Below are 19,242 nucleotides of genomic sequence, written 5' to 3'. Positions count from 1 at the left end.
AACATACGGAATGGATCATTTTAAAGCGGTTCAATTCTTATATACATCACAGGCACCTTATTACAAAGAGTTACTGTTCACTTAAGGCAAGACAACATTGGTGAATAAAGTTCAACAGATTAAGATAACTGTTTTGTATTAAGAGTTTTCTGAAAACATTTCCATGAATCAGAAAATACTGTCGACATTTTCACCATGAAATATGAATAAAATGTTATAAATCAGGTAAATGGTTGTGAAATATATGAACAAACCCCTCTGTAAACCTTCAGAATATAGATAGTAATATAACTATAAAGTTTGGTCAAGTGGAGATGTCTGGCTCAGTGCATGAGAAAAAACTAATTTTGAGAAAACTGCCTTAAAGGGATAGTTCACCCAAAAATAAAACATTTGTTGAACAGTTGATGATAGCCATTGATTTCAATAGCAGAAAGAAAAATACTGAGAAAGTATTGCCACGTCAACTCTTTGGTTACCAACATTCTTTAAAATTTCTTTAGCGTTTAGCAGAAGAAAGAAACTCGTACAGGTATGGAACAACTCATTTTTGGGTGAACTAATCGAGAACAAACAAATATAGTGACAGTGAAAAAAAAAAATCCATTAGTCTGAAGGACTCTCAAAACAGAGCATTACATGCAATAGTTTTGCCTGTAGAGTCTTGCCTTAAAATGTGGAACAATTCATCTAAACAACTTTTAAAAGTCCAAAGTCACATCACATCTGTTATAAAGATTCACAATCCATGTTAACTGATTGTGTAGGGTGTGCGTCAAGTTACCGCTTAATAAAACAATTTCACAAAGATCTATATTTGAATCAAGCTGCATGGCTGAGGACCAAACCTACTCTTGGCGTCTATTAACATGAAAAAGCTGTGGGATTCTTTTTTTTTTTACAGTTGTAAAACTTTAAATTTCTCATTTCCTCATACTGATATTAGTCACCCAAAACACTTAAACAAAAACATTTGTGCCTGAACAGGTCTGACACTATGCCAGGACGTTAGGGAACGGCCGCCTCCTCCTTTGTGGAATGGCTTTGGAATGCACACGTGTGCAGGAACACGTGCTGGTGCTTGGCTAACCACATTCAAGGTCCCTACAAGACCGGTATATTTGAAAACAAGTGACTTAACCGCCTTTACCAATGATTAACAGCACACAAAGCTAAGAGATAAAAACAGGATTCACCAAAGAGTTAATACCCCAAACTCCAAGTTTATTCAGGAATACATAAACCAGCCTCTCAGTCACACATGACCAATAAAACATACACTCAGGAAGATTAAAAAAAACATTTACAAAACACACTTGCATGGGAGAGAGATTGTAACTCAACTGTCACTGGTTTATGGACAATTAGAACTAAATCTTGTCTTAGAACTTTGGTGAACACAGATGTGGTCATCACTTGCTGACCAGCAGCAAAATTCAGGATTCTGTCCCGAGTTAAAGCTGTCAGTCAAAAAAAAAAAAAAAAAAACCCCAAAGATAGTGAAACCAATATGTCGCAGGGAGCTTTACATCTCAAATTTAAGGGGTAAAAATAATTAAAATCATTATTCTGAGATATGAAAATATACATAATTGTGACATTCAGAATGCGTAAACCAATTTATACAATATGTAATATTAATTGGTTATTAAATCAAAGCTATATCATTGGGCAACTGACCAAATGTGAGAAAGGGGGCACAAAGGACGCATAAAGCACTTATTCACAACAACAACTTTAAAAAGTGCTCATTAGGAGGGGAAAAAAGCAAGTTAAAAGAGTAAATAATTGAAATCTGGCATAAAAGTTAGGACAGGCCAGTGGGGGAATAAAATACAGGTTAGTAAATAAAAAATGTACGTGTAATAGATGGCAGTGACATGTAGCTGTGTGCTTCTAATGTGAGATGAGGGTGGTGAATAATGGCAGTTTATTAAACCAAACTAGGTGGAGATACATGGTAACCTCTCTGCCTCACTTGAGTTTGCGATACTAAATCAATACCAAACCCACAGAACAAGTCCCTCTCACAGAGCAAGTCCCAGCAAACACACCTATTCAGGACTCTGCAATGTCTCGTGTGAGGAGAGCATTTGAGCAAGTAAATGCAGGAGAATTATGAGGGACTGTGAGGACGTGTCTCAAAGTTTTTTGAGACGGCTGTACATGTCTCTCTTGCTGCGTTCTCCAGCCCAAGTGCGACTCTTAAGACGGAACTTTCTCAGATCTTCTTTATAGTCTTCGTGATGCATCGGCCTATAAGCCTGAGGTTCACACACCGACTGCAGAGGTGAAAAGAAAACAAAGCACACATTAGCATCTTGAAATTAAGAAACAAAAATATATATATAATATAAAAATAAAGGAAACTTCGATATATCGGAATACAAAGAAAGTGTTGCATTGTGAAATTGCACAAACCTTGTGAAGCGGGAAAAAGTCTTTGTAGCCTCCCTTCAGGATATAGAGTTCAGGGTAATGGAGGTTGGGGTACTCCTTCTCATTCAAATCTCGATCTCTTTTTCGAACGTAGCGGCACATCCGTGGACCGCGTTCAGATGAAAATTCACAGTGGAAAACCAGCAGGACACGCTTCTCTGGGCATTCCGAAAGAATAGGATTCTGCAAAAAGTAGTCTTCAATTTGATCCTCTTGATGGAGGTTAAGAGCACCCTAAAAGGAGGGTAAAGATGAGTCATCAAAATTTGCCCCACACAAATACTACTGCATCAAAGTTAAAAATCACAAGCAACAGTCTCACCTTAATATGGCCACCATCATATTCATACGGATAGCGGCAGTCGATGACAAACAGCCGCTCAATCAGATTGTTATATTGTCCGCTCATTGCTTTAACCATCTGAAAATAAAGATAGATGTTAACAGAGAATGAGATTATGCGAAAAATGCCAATGCACATGCTTTATATTGACAACTCAACAAATTTTGCTGGTCTGTTTATGATCGTGCAACTGCTTGTTAAGTATGCACTTGCATTTGAAATGTATATGCTAAATCTTAATGTGCAAACTTACAATCTCTGGAGTGATGTATTTCAATTCTTGGTGTTTTCCTTCTACTGTGGGTAGCGCAGGAGCCTTCAAATAAAAAGAAAGTGAATAATAAGTAATAATGAAGGACAAAAGAAACACATTGCACATTCCCTAGAACAAGTGACCGGTCTATTAGTTTGCAGTTACACTCCAAGACTGAATGCACAGATCTATTTTTATAGTATCAGATTGTTTTGTCCAGTCTGTTGCTATGGTTATATTACTGTTCATGGTGTATATCATTACAGTTACAGATTCAATTGCACATTTAAATCCTGTTATAATTTCAGTGCAGAACTCAAAAGCATGCAGTGAATGAAAACTCCAGCAGTGTTGAGCAGATTCTGACTTCTGTTAATAGTGTGAATGCAATGGCCAATCAGGTGTTTAAGTAATGTCAGCGAATGGCTACTATGATCAACGCTTCAACATGTAATAAGGAAGCTTTGACGCTCTTCACAGAAGCGTTTGAAAGCAGCCGCTTTCTACTGATAGCCACATTTTAAAAATTTGATACCGAAATACTGGTACTTTTGACAACCCTAAAAAAACCTGGCTTACACTCACCTTGGTGAAATCTCCAATCACATTACTAGGATCCGTATCCAACATTCTTTCAATTTGTGAGTGATTAAATGAATTGGATCTCTGAACCTGTAAGGGGAAGAGTCAAAGTTAGGACTCAAATTATGGCTGCTGATGAGTCATTTGTTTTTAGTTATTTTTATCCAGTGTGGACTGACCTGATGAGGTATAACATCCTCTTGTTCTAAGAGTGCAACTTGTGTCCCTGCCAGGCTCCGCCTCCTCTTCACTCTGACTGGTGTGTTCTCATCTTGAGGCCTCTCGTGTCTCTTCAATGGGAAACGCCCTCCCGGGCATGGCATAGAGGGAGATCGGAACAGCCCACGTGGACGGCAGCGAATAACAGGCTGAGGGCAATAAAGTGGGTTTGGTTGGTAACTATCATGTAATGACCATAAAAAGCCAATCAAAGAGAGATAAACAAATAACTGTTTGCTAAATGAGTGTAACATACCGAATCTGTATTCTCAGTACTTTGTTTAGCCACCAGAGGAGCTGTGAGAAGACTGTCCATTCCAAGAGGAACCTCAGAGTCATTCTACACAAATAAATGCATTAAGGTTATTCAGAAATCAAAGGAAATTGTAAGAATAAAACAAAAGCAAATAGAAAATTCACCTCCATATCATCAAGCCCCTCCAAGAAGCCATCATCGTCATCATCGTGTAGACAGGAGAGAGAGGGGCGGCGCAATATAAAGGGACTGCTCTCATCTGAAGAGTCAGGTTGAAAGGATGATGTAGGGGAAAGCTGGAAACAGAACGAAGCCTTTAATCGTCACATCAGTATCAAAATTAAACTTTTAAGAACAACATTCTATCTACGACCTCTTCCACGGATACATGTCATACCATTAAAGCAGGAGCAGAGTTGGGTCGGCAGGCAAAAGCATCCTTGGCACCCCCAGTGGACCGCGTACGGGAGCGTGACGCAGGCATGGAAGGCTTCTTGAACTCAAAATTCTCCTGTAAAAACAAAAAACAGATTGTCGTAAAAGAAAATGCAACACATTTATTCAAACACCAGTCCCTCTTAATTCCCATGACTTTCCCATGCAATCAGTTAAAATTACCTAAAAATTATTTAGTAGGGCTGTGCAATTAATCGAATTTTGATTTCAATTTCGGCTCCCAACGATCTCCAAAATAGTACAATCGAGTAAAAACGATTATTTTGCCATGTTCTGTTTTGCTAATTTGTCTTGTGTTCTGAATGATTCGCGCACACGCATATCCGCCCCTCCCGAAGCCATAAACTCTCTCAGCATATACAGTCATAAATTGCAAGCACAATAAACTTCCCAATAATAATTGGCTAATATAATATAGACTGGAGTGAGACCACAGACGTCTCTCGAGCTGTTGCGATCTCTTTCTGCTCGATCACTGTAGCGCCTCAGTTCAAGCGAACGGCAGCAAGCGCGCACATGACCTGATCATGTGTTCCGCTTTACAGCACAAAACAAATCGAGAATGAACACAGGGAGCGATATTAACCCCTGTCTGCTTGTCCGGGAAAAGGGGATTTTTAAGTTTCAAGTGAAAGGGTTTTGCTTTCCCGACCGATCTTATACAGTCAGTGTAAACAGAGATTGGTAATGGATAGTTTCTGGAAGCTGCGCTGCCTAACAGCTCACACAAAAACTCACAGAAGAAACATACTGAGGTAGAAATGTTGAGTTTTTTTTAATTAATAATATATGATATAGTTAAGTAACATAACACGACTATGGGCTGTTCTATAATATCACGTTTGCAAATGTTACATTGAATTTAAAGTTTAATAAACAAGTAGCCTAGTTTATATATAGTAACTTACATTTTAGACGCAGTATCGACGGGTTTTGTTCTATTTCACCGACGAAAATAGTTACAAAAGAAAAGCAACACTAAGCGCTGTGTTTTGTTACTGAATGATTCATTATTTTGAATGAATCGTTTTAATGAATGACTCAATGATTCATTTATTAAGACGGTCACTTGACGCCACCTATTGATTTATTGTTTAAAGGCATCATTGATTTTATTTTTTATTTGTTTAGAAATTAATCTCATAATATTTTTACAGTTGTAATTTTGTAGTGTAAATTAATTTGATTGATAAAAGCCCTTTTTATGAAAACTGAATTTGATCAAATGTAAGAATTTGACATAAAACATATATTTAGTTAGGTTTAATAAATAGTCCTTTATAAAGGTAAATAACGCCCTGGTGACCCCCTACAACAAATTACTTTGTAAACATGTCACCTTTTTCACCACTTCAGAGTTTGCAGGTCTGTTTAATAGTTCAAAAAGTACAATAAATGTTAAAATTTCGATTTTTTAAGAATTGTTGAAAGGTGTCTTTTAATAAATGCAACACATTCCCAAAGTCATGTGAAATAATCGTGTTACATAATCGTGATTTCAATACTGACCAAAATAATCGTGATTATGATTTTTTCCATAATCGAGCAGCCCTATATAGCAAAAAGCAATTGAGCATATTTTTAAATATGCTGCCTGTAAAAATACAAAACAAATGACAAAAACCAACCTCAGCCAGGTTCTCTTTGTTGTCGCAGCCATGTGCACGAGTCCACACTCCATAGCGCGAGGGATCCAATTCTTTACTCTTCAAATTAGGACTGTGACCCATAAATGGCAGCTACAAGGGGGGGGGGGGGGGGGGGGGGGGGGGGGGGGTAGAGATCATGTTATTTCAATGAGGGGAGAAGAATTATAAATTCTGAATGAATATTTACACTACTGTTCAACAGTTTGAGGTCAGTGTTTTTTTTTTGTTTTGTTTTTTTACTTTACTCAGCAAGGATGGGTAACATTGATCATAAGTGACAGTTTGTTTAATACCCTCTCAGCTTCTATGAAAGAGTTTTGACAAAAAGAGCATGTTGGTGGATATTCTAGTATACAAAATATCTCATCCTGGAGTATAAACAATCTGCTCCCATCGATTTGAGATTTGATATAAACTTCCAACATTTCATTTCATGAAATTTGTTCATAGTATATAGAACCCATTCTGTTTGCCATTTGTCATTAAAAGAGAAATTAATTATTGGTTTAATATCTGTAGGAGGTACGGCAATTTTGACGTCTGCTGATAATGCCGAGTTGACTTCCTTGTTTCCTTTGATTCCAGTGTCAAGGTACCCGGGGCGAAAACCAGATATTAAATTGATGACCCTCTAGTTCAAGCCATTCATTAAAAACATTTTTTACAGATAGTTACAAATAAATAAATGCTGCCTTGGGGAGCATAAAAGACTAAAAAAGAAATTTTGTAAAAATGAATCTTATCGACCCCAAACTTTAGTCTAGAGAAGAAGAAAAAAATAACTTACTGGCAAAGAGTGTATCCTGCGAATGGGCATTTTTCTGTACAAACAGAAAGAACATGCGATTAAATTAAAGTCACTACAACAGCTTTCAAAACAGACATATGTATCCTCCACTAAATAGCGAATGACCACTTACTCATTAACCGCTCGTGTGGCATCCTGCATGGCCTTCTCAAACCTGTGATGAAAAAGAATGCTGTTGAACGGTTTCTAGTGTATTCAAAGTCTCCTCTCACCCCCAACCAAACACTAGCCCAGACGACAATTCATCTCATTTATCTCCCATACTAGGCCCCTCGACTCTATATTTAACAAATACACCGCGATGCCCACCTGTATGCAAAACAGCCCTAAGCGGAACCGGGGGTGGGGGTCCTTCTAATTTACCATATGCCCTGCAAACCTCTTTTGTTGGGAGAAAGGAGCTGGGGGAGAGTAAATGGTGGTTTTGAGGGGGAGGAGGTAAGGAGTGTGTCTCTTACATAGCATAGGAAGAGGGGGGAATTAGAGTTAAAAAGGGGGTTCTCTAGTAACCCTGGCTACCTCACACACACACACCACTCTATTCGGACGCCAGCTCTCACGGAGCATGAAAAGCGTGCCACTATTCACCCAGCCCCCCTTCAGCAACACGCCATACAACAAACACACTGATGTGTGAGGAACACAAACAGCTGTAGGCCTGGCTGCAGATAAATGGATTCCCAACGACACCAAATGGCTTGGAAAGGAGCACAGTCGCACACACTGTAGATTACCAGAGAGCCGGGATGTACACCGACTTAATGCATGCTGGGTATATCCTAATCCTATATCACAGACTTTGCAACCATCATCTGTCAACTTAAAGGATGGTTCACCCAAAAGCATATATTTTTGCTTAATACAATTAGTTGTCAACCGATATACATCGCCATGGCCAACATATAGCCTTTTGCAGAATCAAGAACTTGCAATCTGAAGAATACATTTGACAGATTTGGTTTATCAAAATCAAATTACTTGTTCATATTCCTTTTCAAAACATTTTTAATTTAGTAAATATGTCAAATATTAATTGCACTTCAGCAATTGTTAAGCATGTGTTTTTACTACCTTTGAAAAATAAATGTAAAAGCCTTATCCGAAATCAGTTTTTTTTTTACAAATCCGCAGTCGACCACCAAACAAACAGAATGTCAGTATAGATGACATCACAGATTATGTGCCTCAAAAGAAAAATCATCCTGGTTTGGAACAACTTAAGCATGAGTAAACATGAAATTCAAGTTTCATTTTTGGGTGAATCATCCATTTTATAACAGGATATGCAGTGCTCAGATATCCAGTGATTTGTGATGGATGCCATCATATTCTCAGCTAATCCGCAAAAACAGACATTGAGCAGATGTAGGCCCACATAACGGCAAAGAGTAGATTAGATATATAATCCTCAAGCCAAGCATCCTAGCCAAGCTTGGTCTCACATGTCAGATATGATGACCAACAGGACGAAGAATTATACTCACTTCTGCTCAGCATCCAGGGAGTCCAAAGGGCTGGGAGAATCTAACCCAAGACCTGAGGAGAGGGGGGAGGAGAGACAGGTGAGTGGGGGGGATGATGCACAAGTGTTGGCTACACTATAAAGATCACAGCTCGCACTCCAAATGGGATGAACGGTCACAAACAGTCCAGCAAATCACTTTAACATTCCTTTCATCTAATACTTTTGTTAGTAGAACTTAATTATTAGTAAGCAATTATGCCCAACAATACATTCCAATTGGTGCTTGTGCCAATTCCAGCTTTATCGTTTAATACTAGTACCAATTTGAGACAAATTGTTACTTGCAATACTTCTAACAAGTTACTACTGCTTTTTTTAAATTCTCATATGTAATGACTTCATGAATAAATTATTTAGGAAGTAGCAATTCCAACACATTATCATGCCAATTTGTAACCATTTTACATTTTGGGGAATGGATGGGTAATTGCATGGCATCCATACGATTTGTTTTTGCAAAACTGATGGATGCTTTCCCACCCCCCACAATCATGATCCTGTAAGAATCCCAGTACATTTTCATACAAAATTGCCACCTCAAATTCTCATGAAGTCAGGCTGGATTAACAATTCTGTCTATTTAACGCTATGACAACTGGAATCGATGCTAGCAACTATTTGAATGGTTACAAATATCTATAAAGAATACGTAAAAGTATTAGTATTAGTAAAATGGAAGAAAAAAAACTAGACATATTGAACTGCTAAGCAGTAATCAAATAAGTTAAGTGGCAGTAATATGGAACAATAACCTACCATATAATTTAAAGGGTAGTTCCCTCAAAAATAAAAATTCTGTCATCATTTACACACCCTCAAGTTGTTCCAAACCTGTATGAATTTCTTTTTTTGGGTGAACAACTACTAGTCATGTTGAGCTGCTTTCTAGTAAACAAAATATGTGGTAGTAACAATAGATACTAGCTAGTTTACCGCAATAATGGTTAAACCGGCTTGCCATACACACTCTCAGATGTCACTACTATAAAGTTTATATAAATGCCGGTTTCTCAGACAAACCTGCATCGGAGGAGGCATCAGAGGCGAAGGAAGGGATCTTCAGGAGGGGCAAGGTTTTCTTCCGCTTTGGTGTCTCACATTGCCTGCAGCAAAACGTCAAAGCAAAGCGTTTAGAAAACTGAAAAAAACTGTTTCACCACAATATAACGTTAAACACAAGTACATCAGGCCTCGATAACAAGGACAGTAAAACGTCAATAAATGCAATCTGCCCTCGAACATTTCCAGGAAATACATCTGAAGTTGTTTACTTTTTCGCTACCAAAAGAAATCGCCCAGGCCCACTCACCCTCCAAGAACAGCGAGATTATTCAGGTTTAGAGCCAGGTTAGTCACGGGGGACAGCACTGCCATGGGTCCGGGGGAGGCCAGGTTCTTCATGCAGGGGGAGCCCCTCGCCCCAAGCTCCGGCAAGGAGAACCGGAGAGGTCGGAGGACTGATTCGGGCCCAGTGCTGAACGGATCACATACTGGGCTGATGTCGCCTGGAATACTATCAAAATCCATTTCTGAAGGGACACGGATCGTCAGATGCTTCTTGAAAATATGATCCAGTCAAGCGCGATCAAGACGACAAAGGGTTAAGCCAAGTTAGCAAAAGCTCAGCAACCCGGGCAGGGGCTTAAATTGATCTTATTTAGAGTTGAAAGAAACAACTTGCCGAACGCTGCATAATAACGACGCCAGATACACAAGATACTGTAAAAAGGGGTGTTAAAAAATCATTTTCTTAGAGCTTTATTGTCAGAGAGCTGCCGATTCGATCGCACTCTCTCTGACCTTTCCAAACTCTGCTGAGGAAGAGAATGCTGAACGTAGCTCTTATTTATGTTCAAAACATGCAGTCCACAAGCGGCAATCGGGGTAGCCAATGAGGATCGCTGTTGTATCTGATTCCTCCAATGAGCTGCGCTTCCTCTTTTTTCCGCATTGTTCTCGGAGGTAACGTAGGTGGTCCAAAGAATGACAGGCAAATGTGATATCCAATGAAAATGAAGGTAACAACGGCACTGCTATAAACGTATCCAATGGCTTATATGTTTACATAAGTAGGGCGGGATAAAGAAATGTAAACCCGTAGAGAAAGGAAAGATTTCCCGCGTAACAGTTCAAGCTGCAGCTTGGCAACGCCCTCCTTTGCAAGAAAGCCAATCATATGTCAACGTCCTGGCGCGGAACGTACCACTCAAATCGCCTGAACAAATAAGTAAATATATGTTTGTATAATACAAAAGAAACCTTTTTAAGTCGTGTATTTTTGGTAAATGTTTGTGTTGGTAATTCACATATTTATCTAAGTAGCTAAAATGGAATTCCTTGCCTTTTCAGCCGCGGTGTGTGATGATATCATCCATCTACAATAATTTGAAATACAATTTTCGAGCTTGCAGTTCACTATGTCATATTAATTAGGAGAAAATGCTAGTGAAGTAAAAAAACAAAAGTGAAATATATGAACATGTAAAAAAAACTGAGATATACTTTTCCTCATAAATTAACATTTTATCCTGAGTTTATCTGTTCCCGGGCTAGTCTATATGTCAACTAGCTTCGAATTAAACTAGCCATATATACCATAGCATAGAAAGGCAATGAGGTGAGCGTTTAAATTAGCCTAGTAAAATGTTAATCACTGAAATTCTCAGCTTCTCAATTTTCACTTCATGACAAATTGTGACCTGTATGTTCCTACAGAAATACTGTTAAAAGTTAAGGCAAGGTACATAAACTAAAAGCAAAGTAAGTTTTCGTTGCCAATTCTTCATGTTTGTGTATGATGGTCGAAGGGTGGTGACATTATTTATGCTACAAGTAGCCTCTGTCAGGGTAGAAGGCATATTTAATTTCACATGATTTGAGAAATGAGGCTGTGAGGAATATGTAAACCCCATCCGTTGCGGTGAGATATACAATAAATACAGTCAGCCACCACATACTGTAGGCTGTAAGAGATAAAAAACATGTTGTCACTTACCATTCAGTCCACACCCAAAATATCCAATATCTCACCTCACACATCCATCGCAAACTAAGCCATGGTCCTCCAGACAACAGCCTTATGATTGCTTGAGGTGATTGCTGAGACATGCAGACACTTTCCAACACTAGCTCCTCACTTCAAACAAGGGCTCTTACAATAAAAGTACTTCACACAATAGGCAACATTCCCATTTGAATTTAATGCAAACTGTGGTACTGGAATGTTTTATTTTTTAGATCTTTCAGATCTTTCATTGAACATTCATGGAAACGATGAACTGTGACAGCCATATTAGAAAGAAAAAATAACCTGACTGTTTCTGTTACTCGTGATAACCTTCCATTCACCCTCCACTTCTTCCCTCCAATTCTAGCACAATGGGACTTTGGGAATAGGTTGGGGAAGCTCATTGATTTACATGCATGCCATATAGTATTTTTTTCTGTTTCTTTACATTCTTCTGTTATATATTGAGTCGAGACTGGCAGAATCATTAAGAGAGATATAATAAAAAGGATTTTAAATAATTATGAAATGTCTTTCGTAATCACAGTCTCTCATGTTTTTAGTAATTTCTAGATACACCAATCAAATGTATTCCTCATGTTGTGTGTTTGTTTATTCTGAATGTTGATTTGCTTCACAAATCTGTAACATGCACTACCGTCAAAAGCACTGTCATTTTATCAAGGATAAAATGCAAGGATGCATTACATAGATAAAAATTACAGTAAAGAAATGTTACAAAATATTTATATTTCAAACAAATGCTATTCTTTTTAACTTTATTCTTCAAAGATTCCTTATTTTTATTTTTATCACAGTTTCGGCAAAAATGGACCAAATCAATGGCATGTGACACTGAAGACTGCGGAAAATTCAGCTTTGCCATCACATGAATAAATTCGAAAAAAATAGAAAACAGTTATTTTTAATTGTATTAATATTTCTTGTTTGATCAAAAAATTGCAGCCTTGGTGAGCATAAGAGATTTCTTGCAAAAACATTTTAAAAAAGTGTTGAGGAGTAAAATTGACAAGTAATTAGGAACTGCAAGCACTACACAACAGCTTATAAAATTCATAATTATCATATTCTTAAAGGGATAGTTCACCCAAAAGTGAAATGTCTGTCATCATTTACTCACCCTCAAGTTGTGCCAAACCTGTGTGAATTTCAAATAATATGGAGGTCAATGGGGTCCCACTAACTGTTTGGTTAATGACATTCTTCAAAATATATTCTTTTAGGTCCAGCAGAAGAAAGAAATTCAGGTTTGGAAAAACTTGAGGGTAAGTAAATGATGACAGAATTTTAATTTTTGGGTGAACCATATACAAGTAAGACTCAATGTACAGACTAAATGTGCGTTCATCTACACTAGCTAGTCTGAACATACATAAACATATAAATAGCAATAGCTTAATAGACAGCCCTATCTGAGCCTATTATCGAAAACTAAAAATACACAATAAATTCATCTAAAACAGCAGCAAACTGGACAAACAGGGTTGTTTTAAAGGATCACAGAGAACTTACCCAGACAGTTTTACAAGCTGACGTTTGCTAACAGGTAAACACCTGCTGTGAGGATTCACAAAAGGACATGTGGGGTTCCTCAGGGCGGGAGAAGCCTCAGTTAAGACACAATTGTACCAGCAGTGATATAATCTGTACATTTGGATTTTTAAAAATTGCCCATGGGTCTGAGAAATAATTGACACACAACTTCATACCATTAGTATAAGAAAGAACAATGGGAGCTGCTCAATTAAAGATGTCAAGTAATCTCTTGGAATTGAATTATATAAAAAGTATTTACACCTGAAAGGAATGCTGATGATATATTTCTCATAATATTTAAGTCCAACACTAAGGTCTGAATGAAGTGCTAAACTGGTGGTCCGCAACACAATAGCTTATGAATACATTGTGCATGTGCGTTGACCCATTATGAATGTCTGTTTGCTTTAATGAACTTCCTGTCTAAAGAGTAAAGCGGGCGCTCATTCAAAAAACGATGACAGTATCCCCAATCTCACGGGATAACATAACTATTTTGCGAGGTGGTGATTTCTTATTAATTCGTACTATGTGAATCGTATGAAAATGTATGTAACCACGAGCAGCAGATCATACAAATTCAAATTAGCCACCCATTCACCAAAACGTAAAGGTTATGAATCACCATTGCAATCCCTGATGCACAGCACCCAAATTGTAGTCAGAAACGGTAGCCAATTTACACAATCTCTTTGAAACTCCTAAAACGTCAGCTTTTGTCTATACGTGCAAGTGATTGTTCACATCCACATGATGTGACAGGTGGTCTGGCCTAAACCCTTCACATTTGAGACTACTGCCTCAGTGAATGACTGAGTGTGAATATAAGCATTTGCATAGCTCTAATGTGGGGAGTGTATTGCTCTGTCATTAATGTCCTCTGCAGTTAGACTTGAAGCATTACCACCCTGAGCCATCAGGAACAGCCCCAAAGCCCAAATGGTGCAAAGGGTCTTGCATTAACACATGCATGGAGCAAGAACTGAATGCCCTAAATCCCTCATCTGCCTCACCCACACCTTATTTACTGAAGATAGAAGAAATGTGACTGATACTTAATTGATCTTTGGTAAAGATCTCAAATTCAAAAAGCTTTTGAATACATTTAATCATATACAATTAGCGAGTGAAAAGAGGCAGCTTGTGAAGCATGTGTGTGACCTAATTTGTTCTATTAAATACTATTTGGTGCTTTTGTAGGTGTTTTAGATTTAAAATGAGAGGAAATATTTTTTTTTCAAATGCATTTCAGTTTATGCAACAAATACACCATTTTGAAAAAGAAGTACACTTTAGCTTTCTTTAAAACAATATACTTAAGTGTGAACTAAATGTAATGTTTTCAGACACTTAATGTTAACTGCAATTACATGAAAATGTATTATGTTTACATTTAAATGCAGCTGGCTGAATTTTAGGGTGTTTTTTGACCCAATAACTAGGACTTAAGTTCATCTTCATATGTAATTTCATAATTACTTCTATTTTCTTTGAAATATGGTTAATGTGTACTGCTGAATGCACTGACAAGCATTTATGGTAAAGTAAAATAATCTTTAAAGTAATTTTATTTAAATGTGCATGCATTAACATATATTTGTAATTACACATTTATGTAATGACAAAGTTGCAATATAGCCTACATTTAAAATATATTAGCTTTAAATTATATTTATAATAACACACTACAGTTGAAATCATAATCAAATACTTTACTTGTGCTTTAATATGTTATAGTGAACACATTAAAATAAGTGTAGTTCCTTAAAGCACAACAAAAGATGATTAAAACATTATTTAAAATGTAGCTAAGTAGGTAATTATATTATATGCAAGTACAGTTTCTTGAAAAAATATACATTTGAGATTTGTGTACAATACAATTAAGTGCACTTAGGTATCTCAAACATACATATCTCAGTCCTTCCAAATATGGACATTCTTACATATTTTTTTCTGTACACAGTGACCGCTGCTTTCAGGTCAGCACGAAAGAGAAAGAGGGAGAAGCACTGAGACAGAGTAGATGGGGAGAATGAGACAGGCGACAACATCTGTCCCTTGAGTCTCCTGGGAACAGATGGGCCTGCGGGGAGAAAATAACTCAGCCTTAGGCCACCGTTCTGGAGGGAATACAAAAAAGAGCAGGGACAAAAGACAGAAGGGGGAGGAGAGCGTCGGGGAAAAAAGAGAGTAGGGGGTTTGTTTGGAGGGAGGCGTAGATGCCAACGGGTTCCAACAGACCTGAGACGGAAAGGAGACGACAAGGCTAGAAAGAGGAAGAGATGTGAAATAGACAGGCCTATACAGCTGATCAAAGACATGACAGCTGGAGATTAACAGAAAGAATGTGAGGAGGGTTCAAAGGTGACGCAGCTGATGAATGTTAAACATGAAATGTTTATGGCAATATTGTAATGATCTGCTACTGATCTGATAACACAACTTCACAGTTTCCACAGCAGCAGTCCACAATTTTGAGAGGTTCTAAATTTAAAAATTCCTGATTACCAAAATGAACAATTAAAAACACATTTTAAAACAGTTTTCTTGTATTGATACACTGAATTATGGGAAATGGTTTCGTCAAAGAGTTTGATACTTCCTTATCAAACCCCCAGTCAGCCTGTGAGGCTGCTTTCAGCCACTTTGTAAAGACTTCTGTGGGGGTCCTGTGACGCATATTGATGGTCTATAAACACTGATTGTCCTCATTTAAAATGCATACAGTGGTACCCGTACTGAATTAAAATGGGATGTTTGCAAACGCTGGGCACAGCCCAGTCCTGTAATTGTGTGTGAAGTGGACCGTCAGCAGTGCTGTGGTACAGCTCTGTGTTTGCCCAGGAATGTTTAATACCATACATAAAGACTTGCAAATGCCTCTGTGTGTTATCCTGAACTCAGCAGTTCTTATCCAGGCGTTAATAATCCATAGCTCACCTGCTGATCAATATTTCATTATGCTTGTCATTTGATGCTGCTCTGCATTTAACTGCTCTGAACAGTTGTACTGGACATAATGCCCCTAAAGTTTTAATAGTTATCAATTATTACCCTTGTGAAAAAGAAGTAGACTTTAGCATATTTTTTAAAAGAGTACAACAAACAGTATGTAATGCTTTTCATACACTTAATTGCATGTTTATTGCAAGTAAACAAAAATGTGTTATTGTTTATTTTAAATGCAATTAGCTTAACGTTAGAGTTTATTTTGACCCACTTAAGTACATCTTTATACGTAATTTCAGAATTACTATTGAATGTGATTAATATGATTAGGTGTAGCCTACTGTCTAATGTACAAGCATTTATGGCAAACTAAAATATACTTTATTTCTATTGAAGCTCAAATAATAATAGCCAATTTAATCATATTTATTTGTAATCACACATTTGTAATGATACATTTGCAATTTATTATGTTAGCTTGACATTGCCAGCATACTGACATCTCTTCTTCTTCTTCTGCTGAGACTACGTTTTAAACAGTATTCCTATAGTTTTCAAGCTACAAATCAATCAAGCAACATGCAGAAAAATACTGTTAATGCATGCTAGCAACAAGCTAAAACAATCTATAGCAAATGTGTTCATGCTAGAAACATGATAGCATCATACTAAATCAAGCTAGGAACATTTTAAAACATGCTAGCTGTGTGTTCTCAATGTGTTAAATCATGTCAGAAACATGCTAGCACTGTGGTAAATCATGTTAGCAGCATTTAACATTCTTGCAATATACTAAATCATGCTAACATGATAGCACCATAATAAATCATGCTACCAACATGTTAAACATGCTAGCATCATGCTAAAATAATGCTAGCAACATGCTAAAACAATTTTAAATAGTGTTAAATCATGCTAGAAACATGCTAAAACATGAAAAAGCAATGTGCTAATTCGTAATAGAAACACGCATTTAATGTGCTAAAACATGTAAACAACATTTGCTTTATTATCTTTTCAAAGTTATTGAAAACTTTCATAGAAGGCTTTGTCAAGAAAACATCAAAGTTATTCATAAAACTTTACTCATAGTTACATTTAAATATATATAATCTTGCAATGTATATTGTAAATAGCACAGCTAAATTGCAATACAGTTATAAATAAATAAAGCCTTTCAATTTGTCATTACAAATAGAAACATAGGCATGAAAGTGTATTCTCTGTAAGTACACTTAAATACCCTTTTATTACATTGACATTGTTTACACATGGTTAAACACAGTTAACATTTTCATCATTCTTAAGTTTGTGATGAAGGGCTTAAGAACAAGACTCCTGCAGACTGCTTAATTAAGTTAAAAGCATAATAGAACTGAATAAATACAAATAAAGGTGGAGTTGTCATGTAAATGACATGCTCATTTAACAGAATGTTTGCTATCTTGTTTTTTTATTCAAGTAAATATTTATAGTAAGTGATCTATTTCAACATTCATCAGGGGACTAGAATTACCTTTATTTTATTTTGTTTCAAGTACAAATCTTTGTACCACCCAGGAAGAGTACAGGAGTGGCAGTTTTGTGGTGAGAGGGTTTCATACACACCCTTGAATGAATTTACAATGAACTTTCAGTTGGGTTGAGCACAAACAACAAAAAAATCTTTGACAATTAACTTCCACAAAGGCTCTCAACGCCTTGATTGCTGCAGGGACACTGTAGCTGAATTGAATTGTATCTGACATCTCAACAGTACTCATCTCAGGAGAAAAATCACAATATCATGAATCAAACTCAATCATGACAAGAGAAAACCTCTGAAGATGTTGAAGAGAGTCAGCCAAAATAATTCAGCTTGTTTTGTCCCAGCACTTAATAATCAGGGAGCCACCTTGAAAGAACATGAAATTGCTAAAGGAACAATACTAGATAACTAATAATGTTATAATAGTGTTACCATATCTATCTATTCTAAAGTTGATGTTGTCAGGTATGTTTTGGGCATAACAGAATGAAAGAAAACACACATGCAGTTTGAACATGCACACTCAGCAAACTGTTATCCTTATCAGCATCCAATCTGGTCTCAGTGTTTATTTTCATTGTGGAATATAGGGAGTGGAGACGTGTGAATGGATTAAACACAAAACATTTCAGCAAGTGGTATGGCTAGTTGAGGGATAGATAAAGAATGATGCACTTTCGAGAACTCAAACCTCAGAGCGGAAAAGACGACAGGATTTTCTTATGATATGAATGATATGCTTGTATATAGTGAAGGTTGGGTGTGGAAACGTTTTGGAACTTCAGATGGTGAGAGACTCGGTACAGATGGTGAGAAAATCAGTGTGTGTGTGTGTGTGTGTGTGTGTGTGTGTGTGTGTGTGTGTGTGTGTGTGTGTGTGTGTGTGTGTGTGTGTGTGTGTGTGTGTGTGTGTGTGTGTGTGTGTGTGTGTGTGTGTGTGTGTGTGTGTGTGTGTGTGTGTGTGTGTGAGAGAGAGAGTGTCAGAAATGAAATTATAGAGAATAATTATGATAATTAATTATGATAAGAAATGATCACCCCACACACATTCAGTAGGCACTAGCTAATACACATTTACTTTTTACTTCATAATTCTGGAACTATAAGGCTTTTTTAATAACTTCTTTCATAACTTTTGTTCGAACTAGGCCGTAGATTCGATTTGCATGAAAACTATATTTAATGAGAATCAGCCTATAGAAGCTTATTTACATTTTTGTAAATTTTTGTGCTGACTAGAATAAAAATTAATTTCTCCTCTGAATCTTTCAGTGCGTATCCGTCATATTTTATCCATTTGTGCACAAAAGGTTTTCCACAATTTGAGTTCGACCCGTCCGTGAACTCGGGGTACATTGATCAACCCCAAACTTGATTTTTGCTTTTTCGTCAGCTGTTTTCAATGCTATTTTATGTAGTTTTTACTCTGTTTTGCCATAGCTGAAAAAAAAAAAAACACGATATCATCTCGTTGTGTTGTGGCGACATCATGTGATCAACATGTGAACGACATGTCATGGCGTGGAATTCACCCAGGTGGAACATCACCTGTGATGGGACATTTCATTTGGGATAATCCCACGTCCAACCAGCATAAGAGACCCGATTTCGAGGGAGGACTTGATTTGTCACCACACTGGCAGCCAGTAAATAACCGATGCAGACACA

The 19,242-nt window shown here is 37.2% G+C and overlaps 1 protein-coding gene across 1 annotated transcript; it reads right to left on the bottom strand.

The window, feature by feature from the left end:
• Positions 1 to 1,203: 1,203 nt before the first annotated feature.
• On the bottom strand, positions 1,204 to 10,358 carry cdc25b (cell division cycle 25B). The gene is made up of 15 exons (XM_077197215.1): positions 9,840 to 10,358; positions 9,551 to 9,633; positions 8,490 to 8,541; positions 7,118 to 7,159; positions 6,985 to 7,018; positions 6,177 to 6,287; positions 4,490 to 4,603; positions 4,257 to 4,388; positions 4,093 to 4,176; positions 3,797 to 3,985; positions 3,621 to 3,707; positions 3,036 to 3,098; positions 2,762 to 2,860; positions 2,422 to 2,673; positions 1,204 to 2,282 (listed from the first exon to the last, which is right to left on the bottom strand). The coding sequence occupies exons 1-15, from the start codon at positions 10,055 to 10,057 to the stop codon at positions 2,142 to 2,144; spliced, it is 1,701 nt and encodes a 566-aa protein (XP_077053330.1). The 5' UTR covers positions 10,058 to 10,358; the 3' UTR covers positions 1,204 to 2,141.
• Positions 10,359 to 19,242: the final 8,884 nt, after the last annotated feature.

This window comes from Siphateles boraxobius, unplaced genomic scaffold (assembly GCF_051911475.1).
Source record: "Siphateles boraxobius isolate OS27281-9 unplaced genomic scaffold, OSU_SipBor_1 37, whole genome shotgun sequence".
NCBI classification, from domain to species: domain Eukaryota; kingdom Metazoa; phylum Chordata; class Actinopteri; order Cypriniformes; family Leuciscidae; genus Siphateles; species Siphateles boraxobius.
The sequence above is the reverse complement of the archived record's forward strand: the minus strand, read 5'-3'. Positions and strand labels throughout refer to the sequence as shown.